Source organism: Dermochelys coriacea, chromosome 8 (genome assembly GCF_009764565.3).
Source record: "Dermochelys coriacea isolate rDerCor1 chromosome 8, rDerCor1.pri.v4, whole genome shotgun sequence".
NCBI classification, from domain to species: Eukaryota; Metazoa; Chordata; order Testudines; family Dermochelyidae; genus Dermochelys; species Dermochelys coriacea.
Genome location: NC_050075.1, coordinates 71,255,842 through 71,280,222, shown reverse-complemented (window position 1 = coordinate 71,280,222; position 24,381 = coordinate 71,255,842). Strand labels below are relative to the sequence as shown.

General features: G+C 38.5%; 1 protein-coding gene across 1 annotated transcript in view; it reads left to right on the top strand.

Moving 5' to 3' along the window:
- The first annotated feature begins 1,601 nt into the window (after nucleotides 1-1,601).
- Nucleotides 1,602-24,381, top strand: part of AGL (amylo-alpha-1, 6-glucosidase, 4-alpha-glucanotransferase) — a 60,448-nt gene continuing 37,668 nt past the window's right edge. Inside the window, 12 exon segments of the mRNA XM_038412187.2 lie at nucleotides 1,602-1,733; nucleotides 2,132-2,281; nucleotides 6,069-6,279; nucleotides 9,453-9,619; nucleotides 10,108-10,311; nucleotides 14,712-14,893; nucleotides 15,131-15,242; nucleotides 16,984-17,104; nucleotides 17,335-17,437; nucleotides 17,537-17,634; nucleotides 19,179-19,318; nucleotides 21,843-22,030. Coding sequence (XP_038268115.1) covers nucleotides 2,200-2,281; nucleotides 6,069-6,279; nucleotides 9,453-9,619; nucleotides 10,108-10,311; nucleotides 14,712-14,893; nucleotides 15,131-15,242; nucleotides 16,984-17,104; nucleotides 17,335-17,437; nucleotides 17,537-17,634; nucleotides 19,179-19,318; nucleotides 21,843-22,030 — 1,608 coding nt within the window. The 5' untranslated portion in view covers nucleotides 1,602-1,733; nucleotides 2,132-2,199.

Genomic DNA, 24,381 nt, shown 5'->3' with positions numbered 1-24,381 from the left:
TATTCTCACTAGCTTTTTACTTATTACTCACTTCACTCACCAATATGCTGCCTGTGCAAACATAAAAAGCAATAAACAGTCAGACAGGGACTGTAAATTGAGAAGTAGGATTTTTTTATAGTACTAGGCAATGAAAATAGACTGACCTTCCCCAGTTGCAAGATTGACCTTTTCGGTGGTGTCAGTTAATGATGGATCAGTGGTGAGATGCTTGTAGCAACTGTTCTGACTTTTGTTGCAATATTAGGCTGCTAAGGCAGTGGTCAGAGAGGCTAGGTGACCATATTTCAGATTGCAGTATTCTTAAGAAAACCAAGAAACTGAAGATATATACAGATCATAATACTGTAATTGCCTTCCCAGAAGAAGAGTTGTGCAGTTTCTAAAGGAAAGATTATGTATTGTACATGTATAGACATTTTAAGGCTTCTTTCCTTCCTTTTTTGGCTCAATATTGATCCTTATACTTATTCATTGATGATATATACACCAGCTGCCCCATCACTTTTTTACAGTAGAGTATAGCAGAAGAATTGGAACCTATGGATGTTTTTGTCCACTGGAAGCATGGAGGAGTGTGACTATTCACCACAGCTTCTTACACACAGATAAGATGACAATAGAATTGTATAATGCCCCCCCCCTTTTTTTTTTTTTTTTGCTGCAAGAGCTTGTGGAGAATTGGTGGTGCACAGACCCTTGAATGATTAAGCCCTTGGTAAGAGACAACTCTGTGTCATGTGGTTTTGAAACAGATTTGAAAAAAACTGTCAATTTAAATGTGTCCCTTTTGCTATTACAACGGACAGATTATATTACCAGGTTTCACAGTAGCAGCCCTGTTAGTCTGTATTCGCAAAAAGAAAAGGAGTACTTGTGGCACCTTAGAGACTAACAAATTTATTAGAGCATAAGCTTTCGTGAGCTACAGCTCACTTCAAAGTGTGAGCTGTAGCTCACGAAAGCTTATGCTGTAGTAAATTTGTTAGTCTCTAAGGTGCCACAAGTACTCCTTTTCTTTTTATTATATTACCAGTAACACTTCTTTAATCAATCTCCTCCATAATCTGTGGTGAGTGCATTAATTAGTATATTATGCTTATACCTAGAACAGTATGTTAAATGCATTGCCCCTGTAGCAGTTGTTCATTGCAAAGTATCCCGTCGAAAAACTGAACAACAGTAAAACTACCTACCCCCGATCTCTGAAAGCTTTTAGGGTACAGTGGGCTTAGAGGGAATTGCACAGGGTGGAAGAAGACAGAAACGTGGAATGGGTACAGCGGTTAGGGCAGACCGATGACTAGAACCGTAGGGTTGGGGTAACTTCTCCTAAAGCGGAGAGTGGAAGCTGAGGGCCCCTGGCTTGACCTGTGAGATCTTCTCCCCGCCGAACCCCGGGGCGGTGTCAGGACCGCCCCAGGCCTTTGCTTTTAAGTAACTACAGTAGCCGAGTGCACAGCAGCTGAGAATTCTCCCTTGCAAATGCCAGCAGCGCTCCAGCCACCCCTGCCCCGTGCAACCCCCTCTCCTCCGGGCCTCTCGCGGGAGCTCCGCCGCGCCCTCGCCCTGTCCGCGTCAAGCCGCGGCGGAACCAATAAAGTTGTTGCGAGGCGGGCGGCGCCGGGGAGGCGAGGCGAGTGTCGTGTCGTGTCGTGTCCGCCCGGCCCGTAGCGGGCGGAGAAGCCCCCGGTGCCTCCGCCTCGCCAGGCTCTTGGCGTAGAGCAGCCGCCGTGAGTAGCCCCGCGCCCGGCAGCTATTTATATAGCCCCTGGGGTGGGCCGCGCTGCCAGGCTACGCCCGCGGGCCCTGGGCCCAGGGCGCGTCGTTCGGGGAGACTGACAGGCGCAGCCGCCCCTCCGCCTGCGCGGGCGGCGCGTCCCGTCCCTCGGCCGCCGCCGTCTGCCTGCGGCTCTGCTCTGCGCGGCGGGACTGGACTCCCAGCTCCCGGGGCTGCCTCCCTCACCGCCTCCCCCCCCCCCCCCGCCGCCGCCCGGGGGCGGGCGGCCTCCCCCCGGGCGCTCTGCAGGCTGGGGCAATGTAAGTCTGGCTCCCGCGGGGCTGGGACTCCTTCCTGCTTTCGTGGCTCTTGACTCGTGGGGGGGGGGGGGGTGTGTGTCTGTTTTTGTAGGGGTCGCTGCTGTATTTCCGACATTAAGTGCTCCCCCTTGAAAGAGGGCAAGTCGCCAGGCAGCAAAAATGGCCCCCGCTAACCAGATTCGAGTTCTGCTTCTCAACGCCATGGAAAAGCTGGAGAAGACCCTCTTCAGGCTTGAGCAAGGTCAGTGCTGACATGTAACGGGGCTGCTCTGCGCAGCGCTGGCTCGTAACTGAGCCGAGATTCTAGGCAGCTCGCAGGTAAGAGACCACTGACATTCATTCATGAAAACGATCGTGGAGAGCTGTAGTTTTTTCCCTCACCCATCATCTCTCTCTCAGACTCACAGTGTGTTCAGGTTAGTTTCTGTCCTCTGCTATTGTAGTGCTCTTCCTATGGTGTTGACTGATGGTATGGTGATAGCTTTAGGGACCACAATCGTGGATCAGTGTGGGTTGTAAAACACTTTCAGGCCAAAAGGCAAATTGTATTAAAAAAAAGCAAAATCACTATTCCAATTAAATAGGAGCCTAGTTTAAGACAGTAACTGAAGGATGGTATAACTATAGCAAGCCCATATCCATTGCTGCTTCAGTCCCTGTCTTTGCTATTTATAAAAGCCTTTACAATCCAACTTTTTTGTGTAGTACTAAATCTGTTATGTACAAATTCCATGTCTTAGTCGTGGGGATATGAACTATATTGATGTTGTCAATACTTTTTTTGGGTTACAGGTAAGATTTGGAAAGACGTTTGTGTGCTAAATGTATTTCAGCAATGCTGTAACTTGCAGTTATTTCTCATGTTAGTAAATACTTGGAACTATTTTTATTTTTAAGTATACCCATCAACCTGTTAGTGAAAGATATATTTGGACCAGTATCCTCTTGGTCCGCAGTCTCAGCCCATAAACTGTTTTAAGATGCAAATGTTATCTGATGTCTTTATTCTTTCTTGCATACTTTTTTTTTAAGGGGCAACAGTAAAAGTTTTAACTTTCACCAGGAAGATTTCAAAAATATTGTCCAAGAATGGTTGATTTATGAATTTACAGTACCTTCAAAATACTTTCAGAACAGCACAACCTTTTTTTTACCCTTCTCTAAAAGTAGAAGTCTGCTTAAATAGTTTGATTTCAGAATTTGCTGAATGATTAGTATGTGAATTTACCAGAAACTTTTATCATTAATGAACAAAGTGCAGAGTTAGTTCTGACCTCCTTATTAACTTTTCTTCAAGCTATGTACAGTTTGTTTGGAGGCTGCTGAATATTTGAAAACCATACTTTTCAAATCGCCTAAATTGATAGCTGCTACTCTCCCTCAATTAGCTAATTTAGGCAAAGCATTCCTGGTATCAGTACTGTTACTATAGGGAATAAGATATCTAAGGCATATAACCCTGTAGCCTGATCTAATTTTAGCAGACTCAATAAGGAAATGTCAAGACTATAGTGGGGAGAAATTGCTTGAACTTCTTGAGCATGTGTCTTCACTAGCAATGTTAAAGCACTGCCACGGCAGCTCTGCCAGCGCTATAAAAAAAAAAAAAAGCCTCCCCTCTATGAGGGGAATAGCTACCAGTGCTGGGAGCGCGACTTCTAGTGCAGGTGCACTTTCTATAGTGGCACTTTACTGCACTGAAACTTACAGCGCTCAGGGGGGTGTTTTTTCACCCCCCTGAGCAAGAAAGTTGCAGCACTGTAAAATGCCAGTGTAGACAAGCCCTAAGAGTGATTTTTTTTTTGTGTGCAATTTTTGCAGCCGAGTTAGCCAGTTTTTTAATTGATAGGTACCCAAATCCTGAAACTATTATTAAGCCTTTGCACTATTATGCGCTTGGAGGGTGGTTTTTTTTTCCTTTTATGTTTAATGGATAGGGTAAGTAACATACTATAAACTTCATTGGCATGGGCTATTTAAATGTCCTTGTATAGCTGGAATCTGATATTTGGTCATGCTAGCACAATTCCATTCGTTGAGCAACTTTTTTATTCAATCAGGATAGTGTGATTCAGCTGTTTAACTTTTTTACATGTTACAGCACAATTTTAAACTCTTTTTCTAATACATGATTGGTTTATCTATTCTTTAAACTACATGTAGAACTTTCTTACCAGGAAGACAAGACAGCCAAGAGTATTTTGCTTTTTAACTGAAGAATGGATAAAAAAATCACTTTTTAAAAAAAGTCATGGATTCTAAGATTCTGATCCTGCAATTGACTGTCCACTGAAGTCACTGTGGCCCTGCAGGGGTGCATGGCTGTGTGTGGGTGTAGGCAGTTGCAAGATTGAGGCCTCAGTCAGTAATAGTTGTTACTTAAGCCCTTGCAAAGCATCTGTCCAGTTTTACTCATGTGAGCAGACCAGGCTTTTAAGGCACTGATACTAAAATTCGATTCATTCAGGCACATACTTGCACTGAGACCTGTTGGCTTAAATGAAATTCCATGTTGACAAATGTTCACCTGAGTGGATTAGATTTTAGGATTGGGGGACAAATGTTTCCATTTTAGGGTATTAAGGCTTCAATCTTGCAGTTTACAATTTGTGGATGAGCTGCTGCACCCAGGCAGAGTCCCATGGAAGTCAGTGGAGTCCATGCAAATCTAGCTGTCCAAGCTGTAAATTGCAGGAGTGGGGCCTCAGTCTATAACTTCATTTATATTTTCAAAAAATGTAAAGGTTTTTGGATTTGTTTAATTTTACATTCCGTGAAATGTAAAAATACCTAATATATTTTCATTTTCAAGTTTGGTCTTCTATTTTTCACAAATACCTATCTTCCCAATTCAATTAAATTTAAAAAATGAGTGTCAACTTAGAACCTTGTCAGTTTAAAAAGAAAAAAAACGATAGAAAGTAAATTGAGGTGCTACATATTCCCAAGTTCCTATGCCAGTGTATGTGGTTTGAGAGTCATATTTTCCTGTTGTGCTTTTATATTTGAGAATTATTTTCTTTCTCTGTTGCTATGGGTATGTCTTCACTACCCACCGGATCGGTGGGCAGCGATTGATCCAGCGGGGATCGATTTATCACGTCTAGTTTATCATCACGAGATAAATCGATCCGCGAGTGCTCTCCCATCTACTCCTGTACTCCAGCGCCGCGAGAGGCGTAGGCAGAGTCAATGGGAGAATGGCAGCTGTCGACTCGCCGCGGTGAAGACACCACGGTAAGTCAATCTAAGTACGTCAACTTCAGCTACATTTTTAACTTAGCTGAAGTTGTGCAACTTAGATCGATTTTCCCCCCTCCCCCTCCACCCCATGTAGACCAGGGCTATGTGAAAGATTCACATAAATATGAGAACTAACTAGACAGAACATGTTTCCAAGTGCACAAAGAGAAACAGACTAGAGAAAAATAGCATTCTTCCCCACTGTTTCAACTATAGTGTCATTTATGTCTTTTCCCCCCATGCGTTAATTATAGTAACGTTGGATGTTACACGTAACAAAAATAGGTAAATATGGGTTTTAAGTTGACATTTAAATTAAATAAAAAATGTGTGTACCATCTCTATATATTATGTATTAAAAATGAGGTGACTGTTTAGATAGTAATACTCCTGTCACCTCACAATTCTTCTAAACTGCAATAAATAACTTTTTCCAGGCATTTTTAGTTACTGAATTGTATTTGAACAGAAATAGAAATAAAGTGCTCTGAAGAGGGATACATAATTAGTTTCCCATTTCCTATTTCAGGGTTCTGGTTGTTTTTGAATGGTAACACTAGCAGAGATGCAGAAACAATTATTATTGCATCATTATCTGTTGATAAGACATGCCAGTAAAATAAAAACATTGTCTTAACTTTACACCCAATACACCTATTTAGAATTACAGTATCCATCTGTTAACTTAAAATCTTCATATTATGAATCACAATAATAAATCAAAGATTTAGTCTTTAATTTTAATAAATGAGATTTTTTTTAAACCCATTCTCTTTTCTGTTGAGGTTTTGAACTGCAATTCCGACTGGGCCCAACATTACAAGGCAAGCATGTCACAGTGTACACTAATTACCCAGCTTCTGGAGAATTATTCAATCGCCGCAAGTTCAGGGCACTATCATGGCACAACCCAACAGGAAGAGAAGATGATTCTGACAAATATTGTAAACTGGATCTCCAAATTTCTGGATCATACCAGTATTATTTCAGTCATGAGTAAGTGGAACTTTTTACATATGAAAAACTGCAATTTTCCCCTCACTACTCCATGTATCTCAGTCTTGACCTAGAAGATTAACTATGAGATGTAAAAAGAAAAGGAGTACTTGTGGCACCTTAGAGACTAACAAATTTATTTGAGCATAAGCTTTCATGAGTTACAGCTCACTTCATCGGATGCATTCGGTGGAAAATACAGTGGGGAGACTTTCTCACACACACACACACACACACACACACACACACACACACACACACACACACACACACACACACACACACACACACACACACACACACACACACACACACACACACACACACACACACACACACACACACACACACACACACACACACACACACACAGAGAGAGAGAGAACATGAAACAATGGGTTTTATCATACACACTGTAAGGAGAATGATCACTTTAGATGAGCTATTACAGCAGGGGAGGGGGGGAGGAAAACCTTTTATGGTGATGATCAAGGTGGGCCATTTCCAGCAGTTAACAAGAACGTCTGAGGAACAGTGGGAGGTGGGTTGGAGGCAGAAATAACATGGGGAAATAGTTTTACTTTGTGTAATGACCCATCCACTCGGAGTCTCGATTCAAGCCCAAGTTAATTGTATCCAGTTTGCAAATTAATTCCAATTCAGCAATTTCTCGTTCGAGTCTGTTTTTGAAGTTTTTTTGTTGAATGATAGCCACTCTCACTATCACGCATTCTTACAACTACAATACCCACCTGCTGAGGTGAAGAAACAGATTGACAGAGCCAGAAGAGTACCCAGAAGTCGCCTACTACAGGACAGGCCCAACAAAGAACAGAACGCCACTAGCCATCACCTTCAGCCTCCAACTAAAACCTCTCCAACGCATCATCAAGGATCTACAACCTGTCCTGAAGGACAACCCATCACTCTCACAGATCTTGGGAGACAGGCCAGTCCTTGCTTACAGACAGCCCCCCAATCTGAAGCAAATACTCACCAGCAACCCCACACCACACAACAGAACCACTAACCCAGGTACCTATCCTTGCAACAAAGCCCGTTGCCAACTGTGTCCACATATCTATTCAGGAGACACCATCATAGGGCCTAATCACATCAGCCACACTATCAGAGGCTCGTTCACCTGCGCATCTACCAATGTGATATATGCCATCATGTGCCAGCAATGCCCCTCTGCCATGTACATTGGTCAAACTGGACAGTCTCTACGTAAAAGAATAAATGGACACAAATCAGATATCAAGAATTATAACATTCAAAAACCAGTTGAACACTTCAGTCTCTCCAGTCACTTGATTACAGACCTGAGGGTGGCTATCCTTCAACAAAAAAACTTCAAAAACAGACTCGAACGAGAGATTGCTGAATTGGAATTAATTTGCAAACTGGATACAATTAACATAGGCTTGAATAGAGACTGGGAGTGGATGAGTCATTACACAAAGTAAAACTATTTCCCCATATTATTTCTCCCCCCACCCTTCCCCCCACTGTTCCTCATACGTTCTTGTTAACTGCTGGAAATGGCCCACCTTGATTATCACCATAAAAGGTTTTCCTCCTTCCCGCCCCCACCCCCTTCCTGCTGGTAATAGCTCATCTTAAGTGATCACTCTCCTTACAGTATGTATGATAAAACCCCTTGTTTCATGTTCTGTGTGTGTGTGTGTGTGTGTGTGTGTAAATCTCCCCTCTGTATTTTCCACCGAATGCATCCGATGAAGTGAGCTGTAGCTCACGAAAGCTTATGCTGAAAGAAATTTGTTAGTCTCTAAGGTGCCACAAGTCCTCCTTTTTCTTTTTGCGAATACAGACTAACACAGCTGCTACTCTGAAACCTATGAGGTGTAAGACGATAATTCAGTTTCCATATCAGTGCAGTCATTGGCTTCTGCAGAGGACTGCCCACAAAGGATGCAAGATGTGGTTTTTGATGCTGCAGTGTTTTGGGGAGTACTCGGAACAAATTTAATCTTCTATTTGTTTATGAATTTTAGAAAAGCAATCCATGCCTGCAAGGTTTCAAAGTCATCAGCATTCTAATGGTAATTAATTAATGGACTTGGAAGGTTGTGAGAGATCAGACATTAAAATAAGTAGTCTTTCTTACATATCTTCATTATTTGTTCCACTGAGTTCTGACATATAGCTGCTACCAGAGCTAGAAACCATTATGTTCAAAACCTATGTAACGTTAACCCATTCATCTCTAACTTCAGTAATTTTTTTTTTTGAGGTCTTGAGACAGTGTAAGAATAAAAGTAAGATGGTAATAAGAATTCAGTTTTTTTATAAAGTCTAATGCAATCAATTAATCTGTAGTGTATTGTACCTCACCTAGTACCATTGTTTAAGAGTTGATAGTTTTGGGACCATTGTGGCTGATCAGGACCATAAAAATCCTCCGGGTTCTCAGTCTGGACCAGTGATTAGAGGAAAAATTTTGATCCCAGTTTATAATTTTCACCATCAGCAATGCTTCCTCTAAGGATCATGTTTTGAGAATACTCGTGTTTTTTCTATTAAAAAATTGCTTTGTAGAGGAATTTCTTGTCGATTATAGTCAGAGTACCTTCAAAAACAATGGCTGTTGTTCTGATACATGATTTTGCAAGTTTTATAATAAAACTTGCATTCTTACTTTTTTCCCATTTAATCATTAGCCTTGGTGTTACATAAGACTAAGACTCAGGCAGAGTTCTTCAAGGTGCTGAATTAAATCAATGTGGGGGTTAAGAATACTCGGCAACTCATAGGTTCAGTCACTGTTTTTTGACCCCAGTTCTTCACTTCAATCCATGCAGGCTGATTCTCATATCTGCACAAAGCCCAGTTGAAATCCATGGGACTTCAAAAAGTCCTAAAGGTCTACTCGCATGGATCCGACTGAGGTCTTTTGTATGTTCTTCCTCCAGAAAAAGGCCTTGTTGTAAATTTCACAGGTAGAACATGAAGTAAATTTGAGTCTAAATGCATCCATAAATTGGGGAAATGGTGGGAACTACCCTGAGTTTGAAAGATCAATAACTGTTTTTGTGGCTAAAATGGAATGATTTTAAACTACCAGATTGTGGATTGGCTTCTGGTGTTAGAAATGGTTGGTGCAATGGGCATTTGCTTTTCCAGTGGTTAATAGACTCAATTTATTCTAGAAATGAGAAAAGTGGTGGAGGTTACATAGTTGTGGACCCTATTTTGCGTGTTGGAGCTGATAATCATGTATTGCATTTGGACTGTGTTACGCTCCAGACATTCCTAGCTAAGTGTCTGGGACCATTTGAGGAATGGGAAGATCGTCTTAAAGTTGCAAAAGAATCAGGTAATAACCACATACTCTGTAAAGGTAATTTTTAAGGGACACAGCTTACATTTTATACTGGTTAAGTTCTACTAGTATGTGTTAGACAGTTCATATATCTTTTTGTAGTTTGCAATTTAAATACGAAAATAGTTATGAAACTGAATTCAATGTTAAACATATAATAGAGCAAACCAGTCTGATTACTAAAATATTTGCTTTGAAAGACAAGTATTTGGGAATCACCTTTAAAAATGTGATATAAATTTTTAGATTGTTTGTTTGTTTTTTGTTTCACATAGTTATGAAGCTTTGTAGACTTGATTGGAATGGTGGACAGGAGATAGGGATAGAGAATGGTTTAAATCTTACCCTAAAACTTCTCTTAGTTATTTGAAAAGTTTTGTTTTCAGTACATACTATGATAAATGGTATAATCATAGAATTTCCTCATCTTCATTGTAACATTTTTCTTGTATTAACAAATGGTTTCCTTGTCATTTTTGTAGGTTACAACATGATTCATTTTACACCGTTGCAAAAACTTGGATTATCTAGATCATGCTACTCTCTGGCTGATCAGTTAGAAGTAAATCCTGACTTTTCAAGCCCAAACAAAAAGTGTACTTGGAGCAGTGTAGGAAACCTAGTGGAAAAAATGAAAAATGAATGGAATATGCTTTGTATAACAGACGTAGTCTACAATCATACTGGTATGATTTTTGTTACACTATCTTGATGTTTTTTGTTGCCAACTCAGTAACGCTGTCAAAGCTAATCTGGTTATTCCACTAGTCCATTTTTTTTTTCTTGAATAGACCTTTTAAAAGATTTTTTTAAGGAACTTATTCTTCTTTATCTGCCTTCTGAACCCCTTAAGTTTAGGGCATCTCTTGTGTCTGTCAGGGAGAGTTGTCTATTAAGATGGCAAAATGAGAATTCTTTATCTGTGCTTAAAGCACCAAAAATCTAAGGACATCCTCATAGAAACAATGTATCTATCGAACACAAATAAGCATGTCTATATTTTCATACTAAGTGTAATTATATATACCACAGGGCATTGCTCAGGCATAAATTCACTGGATTACACTGTGTAACAAGTGTGATGTTCTTCCCTGTTTAAAAAAACCACACCAACTTAAGGATACTATTAGAGGGAGGAAGAAAGGAAAGTGGTAGTGGGGATGAATGGGGCTGATGGTAAGAGAAGGTATGGAACAGGTCCATATAATACTTTTAAAAGAAGAGAGGTTCAAGGAATATGTTCTCGACATTAGTAACAGGATCAATTTTTTATCCCAATAATTATGAAGTATAATTATTCCACATAATAGTGCAAAAATAGATCATATGTTTTCAGTCTTCCAGTTTCTTTTATAACATACTCTGTAGAGCTGCTACTCATAGCTCATTGCACCCCTCTATTTTTGGAACTTTTGATGCTTTCAGGTGTTGGAGTGCTATTTACTTAGACATCAAAGACGCTTTTAAAATCCATTTCTTTGACTCATTGAGCAATGATTTGGGGATTTCTCCTAACAAAAACAGATTAGGAATAAGATGATTATTTAAAAGAGTAAGATGAATTCTAGCATATACATTCTCCCAGATCCCATGAAAGACTGTACATTTCCACGATGTACCAAGGAAAACCCTTTTCCCACATACCCACTCCTGTGCCCATTTCCAAAAGTCATGTGTGTCCTTGGTACCAACTCTGTATATTTTATTTTTTGTAGGAGTTTAATATCTAAATACAGTTCAGTATGTAATATTTCTATGGTACCATTAGTGTGGCCTATGGTATTTTTATAGCTAAATAGATGGTCCATACTCCAATGGCTGTAAAATGGAAGAGCTGAAGCCTGCAAACTCTTAGTCACATGAGCAAGAGCTATTCACATGAACACGTGTTTGGAAAACAAGGACCCAAGTTTGGACATAACATAAGTCATAACAGCAAGAAGTGTAGGAGTGGTAGGCCAAGAAGAGGCAAGTGAGGACAGCCATTAAAAACTTTGCTTGGTTAGATATACATGCATTTTAAAAGGTTCCAGGATTTTATTTTGTTTGCTGCTGATAAACTAATATAGGTGGTGGTTCTTTTTTTATTTAAGTTGGTGAAAAAGATTTCAGTTGGAATATTTTAATTCTAAGCCGCTTCTGGGAAGTGTCTTAATCATTATTTGACTAATCAAAATAATTAGATAGAATATTTGGCCGTTTTCATATTCAAAAAAAAGCAGGCTTAGTTTTATGCAGTACTCTCAAACAACTGAATGTCTGATAAAAGGATCAGCAATAAAATGATTAAACATGTTAGTGTCACAATCATTTCTTTTAAATGAAATGTAGCTGTGTGTAAAGCAAACAAAACTTGCAGTTTATTTCTTTTGAGCTAGCTAGCCTTGCAAACAACAAACACTCCTGGCCTCGTCTGGTATTCTTGCTACAATAAGCCTTTTTACAAATATAGATTAAAAACTTGGGCTCTGAGTCTACAAATTCTCATGCATGTGTGTAACTTTACTCACATGAATAAAGTTATTCACTTGTGTGTTTGGAGGGCTGGGCCTTATAATGTCCCCACAAGACTGGATGAGAATTTGCTATATTTTAACATCTGTAACCACAGTTCCTGCACTATTCTCTAGCTACCAGCCCTGCTTTATCTCTTCTGTCGTCTCTCTCTGCCCAGCGTGTATGTGCATTGCAGTTTAGGGAGATTTCTCCCATTTCCCTACAGCCAGAACTATTTTAATCAGTCTTCAGTAGCACTTAAATTTATGTGGTAAATCAAACTAGTCATCAAAGTCAACACTTATTTGAGATGAAAGGGAAAAAGTCTGAGTGCTATTGTTTGTGCATCTGGCTGCACGCTCAAAAAGACAACATTGCATTAATTTCAGTTCTGAAACTAATCTTCACAACAGAATGGGCTAGTAAACTTCTTTCTTCCTTTTTTAAAATGAAGCTAATATTATGGTGAATATATTATTTACTGAAAATCCCTACATCTGTGAATTTCTCTAATCAGATATACATATATTTTCCGGTCTATTGCATTTCACAAAACAAGAATAGTTTGTCAAGCATAATGCTGTGTGTCTAGTGTTTCTCTAGAAATAAGTTTCTCTCTCTAAATTCCAATTATTGAGAGGATTAATCTTCAAAGCAATTCCTTTATCACAATGATTAGAAATATTTTCATCTCCTCTCTGTAGGCTAGAAAGGCCGTTTCTCAGAATCAAGTGAAAAGTTGTCATTTTGCTGCCTTATATTTTGTTGGAAAGAATCAATCAACCATTTCTGAGGCCGAAGGAGAAGTCTTTCTTAGAAGCATCTATCATGCTTTTTGCTCATCTACGCAGAATAGGATAACTTTGCTTTTTAAAGAAAAAAATATTTTTCATACAGATGTCTGAGGTAGCATATGCATGTTGAATAATACCCCATACAAAATATTTACAAGTGAATCTTTTAAAAGCCCAAGGTAATGTTGCTTTGTTACTTTCAAATGAGCAGGCTACCTACTTTTAGTTGTGGATGGCAGAGTTCCATATTTATAAAGGTCGAACAGTCAAAGCCAAATTCTAAATGATATTGAGCTGCAATGGTAATGGTCACTTTGAACAAGAGAGACCTATACATACTATAGGGTGAGCAGCAGTACTGTTTCTTTTTCTTTGATATAAAAAGATCCCCTGCCTCTCCCCCGCAAAAAACCCCAACAAACCCTCAAAAACAGTTGGTAGTTTTTATTAATCAGCCCATGTTGTTTGTGGTTCCATTGTGATGTAGGGGATTTTGACTTTTTCTTAATATTTATTCTGCTGTTTTACCAAGGTTAGAAATTACTTGTGGCTAGTAACAGACAATCCTTTTTTCCTTGTTAGGTACCACATTTGCTTTACTTCAGTCTCTCATGACTCCGCTAAAACAATTCAGTGCTAAGAAAACGCACATCTAAAAGTCATGTAAGAATTATACAGAGGTGAAACCAATAGTGTTGAATGAAATTGCTCCCAGAAAAACCCTGTGGAATTTAATAATTTTTGTTTGGTTGTTGAGCCATTCAATAGCAGTTCTAATGCTCTATTATATTACGTAGACTAGTTCAAAAGATCCCATGAAAAGAGAAATTTATTATTAAACTCTGTGTAGGACTTTTCCATGAGGAAAGAGAAATGAAGTAATGGGAGTTAGATGCTTGCTTTTCTTCTCTTTCATATTCCCCCAGTGATTTATAATCTCTTCCACCCTTCAGGGGTACCCACTATTATTACAGGCATAGCCTTGTGTATAGTGCAGTGGGTTGCACTCAGTTTCTGAGATAAGGGCTCATTGATTTCTGTATTGTGTTCATTTTTAATTTTATTTAAAACAAACCAGTATTTTTCTCTATGCTGCCACAGAATGTTACCACAGAGCTTTGTCTTAGAAAACAGGAGTGATGATAAAGGGGTCTTATGTGAACTGTCATTCAGCTTGCTGCATGCATCAGAGGGAAGGATGTGCTTATTACTCTGTATCAGGGCTTTGTAATGAAGATCTATGATTTGCCTCCCTTCCCATCACTACATCTGGTACAGTGGCCTGATAAGTTTATTTACAGCATAGGGTCATATATAAATCCTCCACTCTGGGTTCACCTCTCCTCTACTCTCCCAGGCATCCAAATCACTACTCTGAAAGGTTCTGTTTCTTTGGAACATCTTGTATCTTTAGGCCATTTTAGCACCATACTTGGTGAGAAATGATATTCTTGACTGTAAACATATCAAGGGGCTATTCTGAGAGAAATAATGCCCAGCAACCAGTGTGTGGTGTTTTTGCAACAAAAAATGTAAAATTCTCTCTGCTATATTAGAAGTGATACCTGTTTGTTTACTGACTTTCTATAGTCATATCAAAGACGCTAGTGGAATGCAAGCTTTCACATGGCCTGATTCTGCATTGGCTGAAGTCAACACTTCCATTGGAAAAGGAACTGATTTTACCTCCTGTGCTATCCTAATGTTTTGGTCCCAAGATGTTTGTATAAAAGTTAAATAATTCAACTTGTTTAATTGTTCTGGGTTTTTTTTTTCCCCTCCTCTCCTTAAATAAGCTGCTAACAGCGAATGGATTAGGGTGCATCCAGAATGTGGTTATAATCTTGTAAATTCTCCGCATCTGAAACCAGCCTGGATCTTAGACAGGGCTCTCTGGCATTTAAGCTGTAGTGTGGCTGAAGGGAAATACAGAGATAAGGGACTGCTTCCTTCAATTGAAAATGACCATCATCTGAATGTAAGTAAATGAGAAATATAGCATTTCACTTTTGTAATAATAATAATAATAATAATCAGTGAAACTGGATGAAGAAATGTTTAGTTATCTATACTGTGGTAGTGCCTAAAATGTGCTCATTTTTTCAAACATATAGGAAGACAATTCCTGCCCTGAAGAGCTTATTTTTTAATAGCAACATTTAATAGTTTTATAGGACTTGTGTATTGTAAAAGTAACTTTTTTTCTTTTTTACAGTGTATCCGTAAAATAATTTGGGAGGATATGTATCCCAAGATAAAACTATGGGAATTTTTCCAAGTAGATGTTAACAAAGCTGTTCAGCAATTTAAAATCCTTCTGACTCAAGGTAAAAACATGCCTGTTACACATAAATAATCCTTATACTTCAGTTTGTTTATCTGCTGTTGGGCAAACCTTGTATGTAAATGATAAACACAGTGGGGTGGGGAGGAAAAAACAATGTGGGAAGTCTTAAGTGTGTTGAAGGCAGTAGTTTGCCCAGCTCACTCATCTACAAAAAAGTTTTGGTAGAAGAAAGTATCAATTGAAAATGTGCGCTTGCGTGTGGGGGTGTGTGTGCACACCACAAATTAATTCATGCTAGACTATGGTAAATTAGATATATAATTCTTCTGAAATATTTTTATTATTTAAAATAGTATAACAGATGAGACAGGTTACTAGTAGTTAGTGGACGGTATTGCAAGAAACCCACAGGGTATAGTGGGGTTTTTTTTTGGTTGGTGTGTGGGGGAGGTTTTTTGGTGTTCTGTTTTGGTTTGCCTCTGAGCATGCATTCATCTTGAACACTATCAATTCTGACAAACTTTATTTTTGTATCTTTCATCAATATGCACAATTGACAAGTACTTTAAAAACTACTTTGTCTGAGAATTGAGCTAAAATCCTGACCCGGCTGAAGTCAATGGGTGTTTTTGCAATTAACTTGAGTGTTAGGATATAGATATTCAGGCCTGTCTGTAAAGACCTGTACTCTAAGAATTTAGGTGTATTCTTATCACTTGGCTAGTTCTAGAGGTATAAAAGAAAGAGAATCCAAAATTATTGTCTGCGGGTGTAAGGGCCTTCTCTTACTGTGACAGTCTGAGGCCCTGTTCTTAGGCTAAGGCCTTTGGCTAAGCAGCAGAGGCAGCCATAAGCTGGGAAGCGACCAGTCACCTCCTCACATTTCAAACTAGTCACATTGAAATAAGGTGCTATTGGGCTGTTAGGAATACAGTCCTGTCCTGATAATGCCTGTCGCCTCCAGAGAAAGGGAAGTGCCTAGAAGATGTAAAAGGAAACTTAGTTAGATAGCATCCTGTCTGTCAAGAACTCACTTATCAATAGCTGGGATGTGAAATCCTCACTTCTGTATTGTGTTGTCCTTATAGTTCTCACTTTGCTATTGTTTGTCTGTATAATCTCTGTCTGGTTCTGTGACTGTTCCTGTCTGCTGTATAATTAATTTTGCTGGGTGTAAACTAATCAAGGTGGTGGGATATAATTGGTTTAATAATCATGTTACAATATGTTAGGATTGGTTAGGTAAATTTCAGGAAAATGATTGGTTAAGGTATAGCTAAGCAGAACTCAAGTTTTACTATATAGTCTGCGGCCAATCAGGAAGTGGGTGGGTGGGTGTGTGTGGGGGGGGGGGGAAATGGGAAGAGGGAATGGGGGTGGGGAAATTGGAATCATGTTTGGCTAAGGGCAGGAATGGGAACAGGGACACAAGTGTAAGGCTCTGTGGTGTCAGAGCTGGGAAGGGGGACACTAAGGAAGGAAACTGGAAACATGCTTGCTGGAAGTTCACCGCAATAAACATCAAATTGTTTGCACCTTTAGACTTTGGGTGGTGTTGCTCTCTGTTCATGCGAGAAGGACCAGGGAAGTAAGTGGGTGAAGGAATAACCTCCCTAACGTTGAGTACACCTGGTTTTTCTCCCTTCCAGTTTACCTACAAAATGAAATATAGACAGTAACAGCAAAAATTGTATTCTTTGTTTTTAAGATTTATTCTGTTTTTTATTCTGTGGTTTTAAACTTCTACTCTACAACATTTTGTGTTAAATGTTTTTCTTCAGATAACAGGAAAACTAAATCTGATCCAAACCAACATCTTCAAATAATTCAGGATCCTGAATATAAGCGACTTGGCTGTACTGTAGACATGAATATTGCATTGGCAACATTCATACCACATAGGTACTGTAATATTGGGTTTGTACAAGAGAAACTGAATCTTAACTTTAAACTGAAAAATCTAGCATGGTGGTATGTTCTGGGTGGGGGAGGGAATTAGAATTTTCATTCCTCAATATTTGAGTTACCTTTGATTTATAAATATATATCTTTTTAAAATGTGGGAGCTTTAGACAGGTGTATAATGATATCTGAACCTAATGGCTTTTAATTGCTGTTTTTCTCTTGTTTAGCAATGGGCCAGCTGCAATACAAGAATGCTGTAACTGGTTCCAAAAGAGAATTGAAGAATTAAATGCTGAGCAGTTCCGGCAAATTAACTACCATCAAGAGCAGGTCTTATTAATGCTGCATTTAAATGTTGAATTCTTGCTTTCTGTTATAAATCATAATTCTATTTTATTGAACTAACATTTAAATTTAATGTACTTCCAGGCAGTCACTTGTCTTCTGGAGACTGTGGTTTATGAGAGACTGGCTGACCATGGTCCTAAACATGGTCCTGTTAGTAGAAAATACCCTTTAGTTACCAGGTATTGTGTCTTTGTCTTCCTCTCAAAAACCCATTTAAAAATTTTTCTTTCTTGAATTGACTAGAACTTCCAGATTTGATGTTACATACAATATTATCGGCCTGATTCTTATCATCTTTAAGGTCACGTCCTATAAGGAACGATCATTGTCATGAACTTCAGCAGTCCTGCTGATCACCTTGCAAGATTGGACCTTTACACTGATATAAGTTAGGAGTAACTCCTTCTTAAGTCAGTGGAGTAACAACTGTGTAAGAAGAGAAGAATCAGGCCTTATCTTAGAAACCAAACTATGTGGAACTTATTTTAATTGAGGAAGTATGAATTTGGAACTTCAGCTTTACTTCAGCGAGGGTTAGTATAAGTTGCATTTATGCCTGTGGAGGAGAAACATCTCTGGTGAGGTGAATGCAAAATTCAGTAAAACTAAACTTCAGTATAAAGCTCCACCTTTTCATCATAATAACATGGGATGCCTTCCTTATAGTAGTTGGCTTCATGGCTACTCTAATTTTAAGACTAAAATCTTCTGTTTTGAACTACTGGCCTGCAAAATTTCATTTTCATATTCTGAGCTACAGTGTAAGCCTTTGCAGCTCTTTCCCCATCTTTCTCCTCCTCCCTTATGCACACAGATGGAATGGTCACTTAGTAAGACTAAACACTGATGATGCTTTGTTAGCAACTTAGCAATGACTGAACTTGATAAGAATTTTGGATAAAATCCTACCCCCAAAAAAGTGAACATCAGATGACTCTATAGAACACAGTATAGTGTTTAGGACTCTATTGAAATCCAAAGGATTTTGCATGGTGTTCATATAGTGCTCATCTTGGGGGAGCAGGGAAAATTATACCATGCTGCACTTGCCGGGTCAGCTGCATAGTGGAGTTTTGCAAGGGTGTGAAGTGCAGTCTGAGGGAAATCGGATGCGCAGGGGATCCTTTGTGTGAAGCTGTTAGAATCTCTACTAGTGTGGAAGCAGTGAACTACTTAGTAAAGAGGATAAGATGACCCAAAATCCCTACTTACTGAGCATAATTTGGAATATGGAATAAAACTTAAATGGAACTATTTACATGCATTAAAATTAAGGATATGCATGAGTGTTTGCAGGATTGGGACCTTAAACCCAGATTTTTGAAAGGTATTTAGGCATTGCTGTGCTCAGTGGTGCAATCCATAACTGATTTAGGTGTCTAAATCTAATTTTCAAAAGAGAGCTAGGCATTTAGGAGCCTAAATTCCATTGTAAGTGTTTACAGCCATACTTTTAAAAATGTGGGCCTTAGTCTTCAAAATATCGGTGAAATATCACATTTCAGCAGCTTATCTTGTCATCCCAAGTTATCCGGCTATGTTGCAAAACAGAAAACAGCCCTTCATTTATGTTCTAACAATAGCAGATACTTTTTACAATGAATAAAAACTAGGTCTTCATGCAACTTATTGGTTGATATAAGGCAGGAGGTATTTCAATTGTCTTCAAAAATTAAGACAAACTAAAATGCACTTTAAAATTAAGTATTTGTGCAATCTCTAGATACTTTACTTACCCATTTAAAGAGATGACCTTGGAAGAGGAAGAATCTCTGATGCATCAGCCTGATAAAGCTTGTCATTTCTTGGCTCATAACGGTTGGGTAATGGGAGACGATCCTCTGAGAAACTTTGCTGAACCAGGTTTGTGAACTGAACTTCAAATCACTTTATAAACAAAGCAAAAATGGCATTTTTCTGAGTCTATCTCAACACAGTTCCAAATTTTAATTGAAAATTGTGCCAGTATATAGTATTTGTGTTCCAATTCAGCATGCTAGTGACACTAAAAATACTTGAGGATTTAGAGAGAGTGTCTTTCAATGTAGATAACTTTTCATTCTCTGGGTGCTGTTGACTATCATCTTTCCATGTTTATAGCAACCACTGGTAGTACCTACTATAGTTTTAAGCTGTAAAACATTTGCTTTCTGAATAAGTAAGAATGGACTTATGTTATGATCCTGATTTTCTGAGACATTCACTTTTTTTAAATTAAATTTTCTATGCTTAATCTCTCTACTTGAAGGGATGCAATTTAAGTTTAAACATACCTTTCCTGGCGTTTGAGTTAGGAGAATTGAACATAATATTTTTCCCTGCTTTTTTATTCTGACTGCATTTTCTATATAGATAGCTCAAATACATCTGAACTTTGAGGGCCAGATCCTCAATTTTGCCTTTAAGGTACCCCCACCCCACAATAGTCTTAAATTCTCAGATCACCTATAACTTTTATTTTATTTGGGGAAAATACAGAGCAGTGGAAGTTTTTGTCCAGTGCGTTGGAGTTTTAATTCCAATTCAGGAACCAAACTGTATCTTCACCTGCACAGCCTGGTCTCTGGTCTTGGATTCTCTTATTCCATACCCCTTCTAGACTGGAAGTTTTGCTAATGACTAAACTGAGAACATTCATGTCATTCGTAAAGGAAGGAGAGGGGAAGCTCCGTAAATCTAGCCTGTGGACAACATCACAGCAACTGTTCGCTCTTAAAGTGAGACTCATAAATTTACTGAAAACCTGTCAGAGCTCTGCCAATAGGTACTTTCAGTATGTGGCTCTTAATTGTTGCAGAATAATTGACTTCCTTTTTTTTCTGTATATATTCTCTTTAAAATAAATAAGTAAAAGTCAAGGCGTAGCTGAAGATAATACATGTTTGCCCAGTGTGGAATTAATTATTTTTTATTCATCCTTCAGTTGGCTGACCTTTCATGTTGGCAAATATACATGTATTTGGCTAGTGCAGTTGTCTCCCATTGTCTAGTTTTCACTGAATGAGTGAAATCTTGGCCCCATTTGAAATCAGTAGGAGTTTTACAATTGAATTTGGTGCCAGGATTTCACGCGGGTGTTTGAAGACACTTGTATCTCAATATCTGACAATCCATTTAAATCAGTTTGCCTTAAGGGGCACTAACCCCATGACTTGCACACTTCCATTGATCAAACATTGTGTGGTGATGCACAGGTAACTGTGGTGCAGGCTATCAGCGTGTCATAGCTCTCCTTTTTCTGTGATCGCAGTTAACAGATGTTCACAACTTGCCAGGGCCCAAATGTTTGGAGTGAAAAAATTCTCAAAAATAGCAGAAGGAGAAGTTTGAAGTCATGCAGGATTAGTTTCTCAAATGTGTGCAGAAAGCTTTCCTTGTGTTTCATGACTCAACATTTTTTACTTCGCTAACTGAGTAGAATAAGAAGAGGTCATTGTCGAATCAAAGCAATCAGACCATCAGAAAGCCTTATTTCAAATGACTGCATTTAATGAGCAATATGTTCCTTATGCATGATTGTAAGCAATTATCAACTGTGGCTTGACAGCTGATGCTGAAAATCAAAGTAGCTTCTGCAGCCTTCTTGGATGTCTTCAACTGATCATAAACACCTTTTTCCTGGTCTGACTCTGACAAAATACTTTTAATAAAATCTTCCAGGGCTGTGCCTTGTTAAAATAGTAGAAAATCTCATGTTTTGTGGTGCAGTGGAGTGGAGCATCATTTGCAGATAAATTGTGATTTTAAAATTTATACGGATCACATCTAAAAGACTGCAATAAGTGAATAAATGAAACAGATTAGGAGTACAATTTTCCAAGTCATCTCAGTGACGTAGGTGCTTTTTCAAAATGTAACCCTAGATTAATAGGAATAGAAACTGCTGCTAAAATTGATTAAATTTTAAAATTGAGACTGTTTATATTATACACACAGATGCCAGTACAAACCTGTTCACTATGAATATTTTCTGTTGGTATTTTAATTATTGTTTTGTAGATAACTGAAAATATGGAAAAGATTGTAGAGAAAGGGAGACTTTTCATTGAGTTTGAAGTGCTGTTAATTTTAATGCATAGTACACTGTTTTCTTTTATTCCATTCTTTCATTCAACCATTGTTGTACCTTATTTGAGATTTAAAATACAAATTGGTTTACTGATATTAATATAGTTCTATGAACAGAGATCTTAAATGCACCTTTAGAATAATCTGATATGGGGAACTGTAATTTAGCATACAGTATGTAATTTGGCAGTTGATATGGTATAGTTAGGAATCTTGTTTTAATCTTTTTTTTTTAACTTCTTTAGCCCTAAACTCAATGTGTCACATGCACTTGCTCCCAGTGGCGTATTATAGCTAAATGAATTTCTTTTCTTTGCAGGTTCAAATGTTTACCTAAGAAGAGAACTTATTTGCTGGGGAGACAGCGCCAAACTGCGCTATGGAAATAAACCAGAAGACTGCCCTTACCTGTGGGCACATATGAAAAAATACACTGAAATTATTGCCAAATATTTCCATGGAGTACGTCTTGACAACTGTCACTCAACTCCTCTTCATGTAGCTGAGGTGTGGAAAGAATAGGCATTTTTATGATAAAGTTGTTTTTGTCAGTGAAATAAGATTTACAATGCTATTTGTGATGGAAACCTGTGTATGTCTGCATAGCAAAAGTTACTCACGCATTAGCCTATCCGAGCTAGCTTGAACCCAAGTAATGCAGATAACAATAGCAGTAAAGGCCAGCACAGGATTCACAACAGGCTAGTGAGCTGAGTGCATATCTAGTGAACTGAGTGCCAGGCTTGAACTACCTGTGCTGAAGCCTATGCTTGTATTGTCTTCACTGTTGTTGTTTGTTGTGCTAGCTGGGTTCAAGTGTTTTAGAGCCATACCCTGTGTATCTCCTGTCACAGAGCTTTATGTCAGAATATTGTTTTAGGTGTGGTATGAAATTCCTTGAATGTTAAGTCTATTTTTTTTCTTTCTGATGAGTGCCGCCTTCTCCTCAAGACAAAATCACTCTTAAACAATATAGGCTAGTCATATCTAACTCATTGCAAATGGTGTCATCCTTCGTGAATTAATATTTTGGGCATTTGCATCTAATTTGTTTTAGATTACTATGGAAAATATTTTTTTCAAAGCTCTGTCTGATCAAGCATAGTATGAGTGACTTTCCAACTAGCTCTCCAAGATAAATTGGAAAAAAAAAAATGTAAGTCCAGTTAATGAATATTTACACAATAGTTTATTTTTCTGATGACTGTATCAAAGCAGGATTGAAACTAATTGCAGATCTAGAAGTGTGTTCTGCATTTGGGGAAACAAAATATTGATTCACTTAAACCAGTTCTAAACCGCCTGGGAGCCATAGTGCAGACAAGCCTCCCACAGCTAGACCTGCTGTTACTACCATTTTAATTAGATCCGCTTTTCAGCAGGTTTAACTGAGCTGCTCATAAAAGAGGGCATAGCCGTGAGACTTGTGTCTAAGGATATGTCTACACTTAAAATACTACAATGGCATAGCTGCGCCACTGTAGCATTCCTCTGTAGACACTGCCTACACCAACAGAAGGGGTTCTCCCATCAGTGTAGTAAAGGCACCTCCAAGAGACAGTAGCTAGGTCAAGAGAAGGAGTCTGTCGTCACCTAGTGCTATCTAGTCAGAGTCATAGGTTGAGTTAACAGCACCTCTCAGGGATGTGAAATTTTTCACACCCCTGAGCAACATAGTTACACTGAACTAGTTTTCTAGCATAGACCGCGCCTAACTCTGGTTTAGCTGAAATGGCAGTAGAACTGATGAGAATGTTTGGGGGGTTTTGGGTTTTTTTTTTTTGCACATTTCCCCAGAGTAGACATGGATATATCAAGACCAGTACTGAGTGTCATAAATGTCATTTTTCATCAACATCACCGGCAACAGTGGGTGCAAATGACCATGAATTTGTTTTCAGCAGCTTTTCATAGCTACTATGTTATTGAAAATGCTAGTGTTTCCTATAATGGCAACTCTTGTTGCCAACCTAAACTGTGTTTCATCATAGCCTTTCACAATTGGTAAAGTATAACCTACAACAATATAGTTTGAAAGGGTTATTTTTAAGTGTTCTGCTTGTTTTTTCTTTTTTACCTTAGGACTTTTCTACACAAACAGCTGCATCAATATAACAAAATTAGTTTCTAAATCAATTTAGTTAAGCAGATGCAACCCCTTTGTGTGACGTGCTTAGATCTTAATGCAGTTTCTTATTAAATTAAGCAAAACTAATATGAGGCCCTCTTAAACTGATTTCAGAGTATCCAAAGACGGGTGTTGCACAGATTTAAATCAGTTTAGAAATTATTTTAATTAATCAGTACAGTTTCTAGCTGTAGACTGGGCCTTAGAAGTATGAAGTCTCATTTTCTCTGCTTTTGGTCCTTGAAGGTGCAGAGGACTAGAATGGGAACTATCTCGCCCTTAATTTAAGTATTGGTGTTGTGTCTTAAACAGAGATCTTTCTTCCCAACTGTTCGTTCATGCAATTGAGTTTAAAAGGTATTGACAAAAACAAGCAAAAAACCCCCAAAGTTTGAAGTAATTTGACTAAAAATCCTGTGAGTTTTCAAATTATTCAGGAGGCTTTCCAAATAATCTTTATCAAAACCATACCAGATCTTGTAAATGTTCACAAGCACAAGGGTCTAGCTTTTTTGCAATAAGTTCTGTATATTTATTGAATTCAGTATATTTTTGTTTTCTTGAACAAAATTGTTTAATAACCCAATTATTTGGTTAGCATGCATAATAATATATTATGGTATATGCCTAGGTTTCAAGGGGTTTTTGATGAAGATAATTTAAAAAAAATTATGATCTCTATAGGAGATGCTAGCAGCAGCCAGGTCAGTCAGACCTAATCTTTATGTGA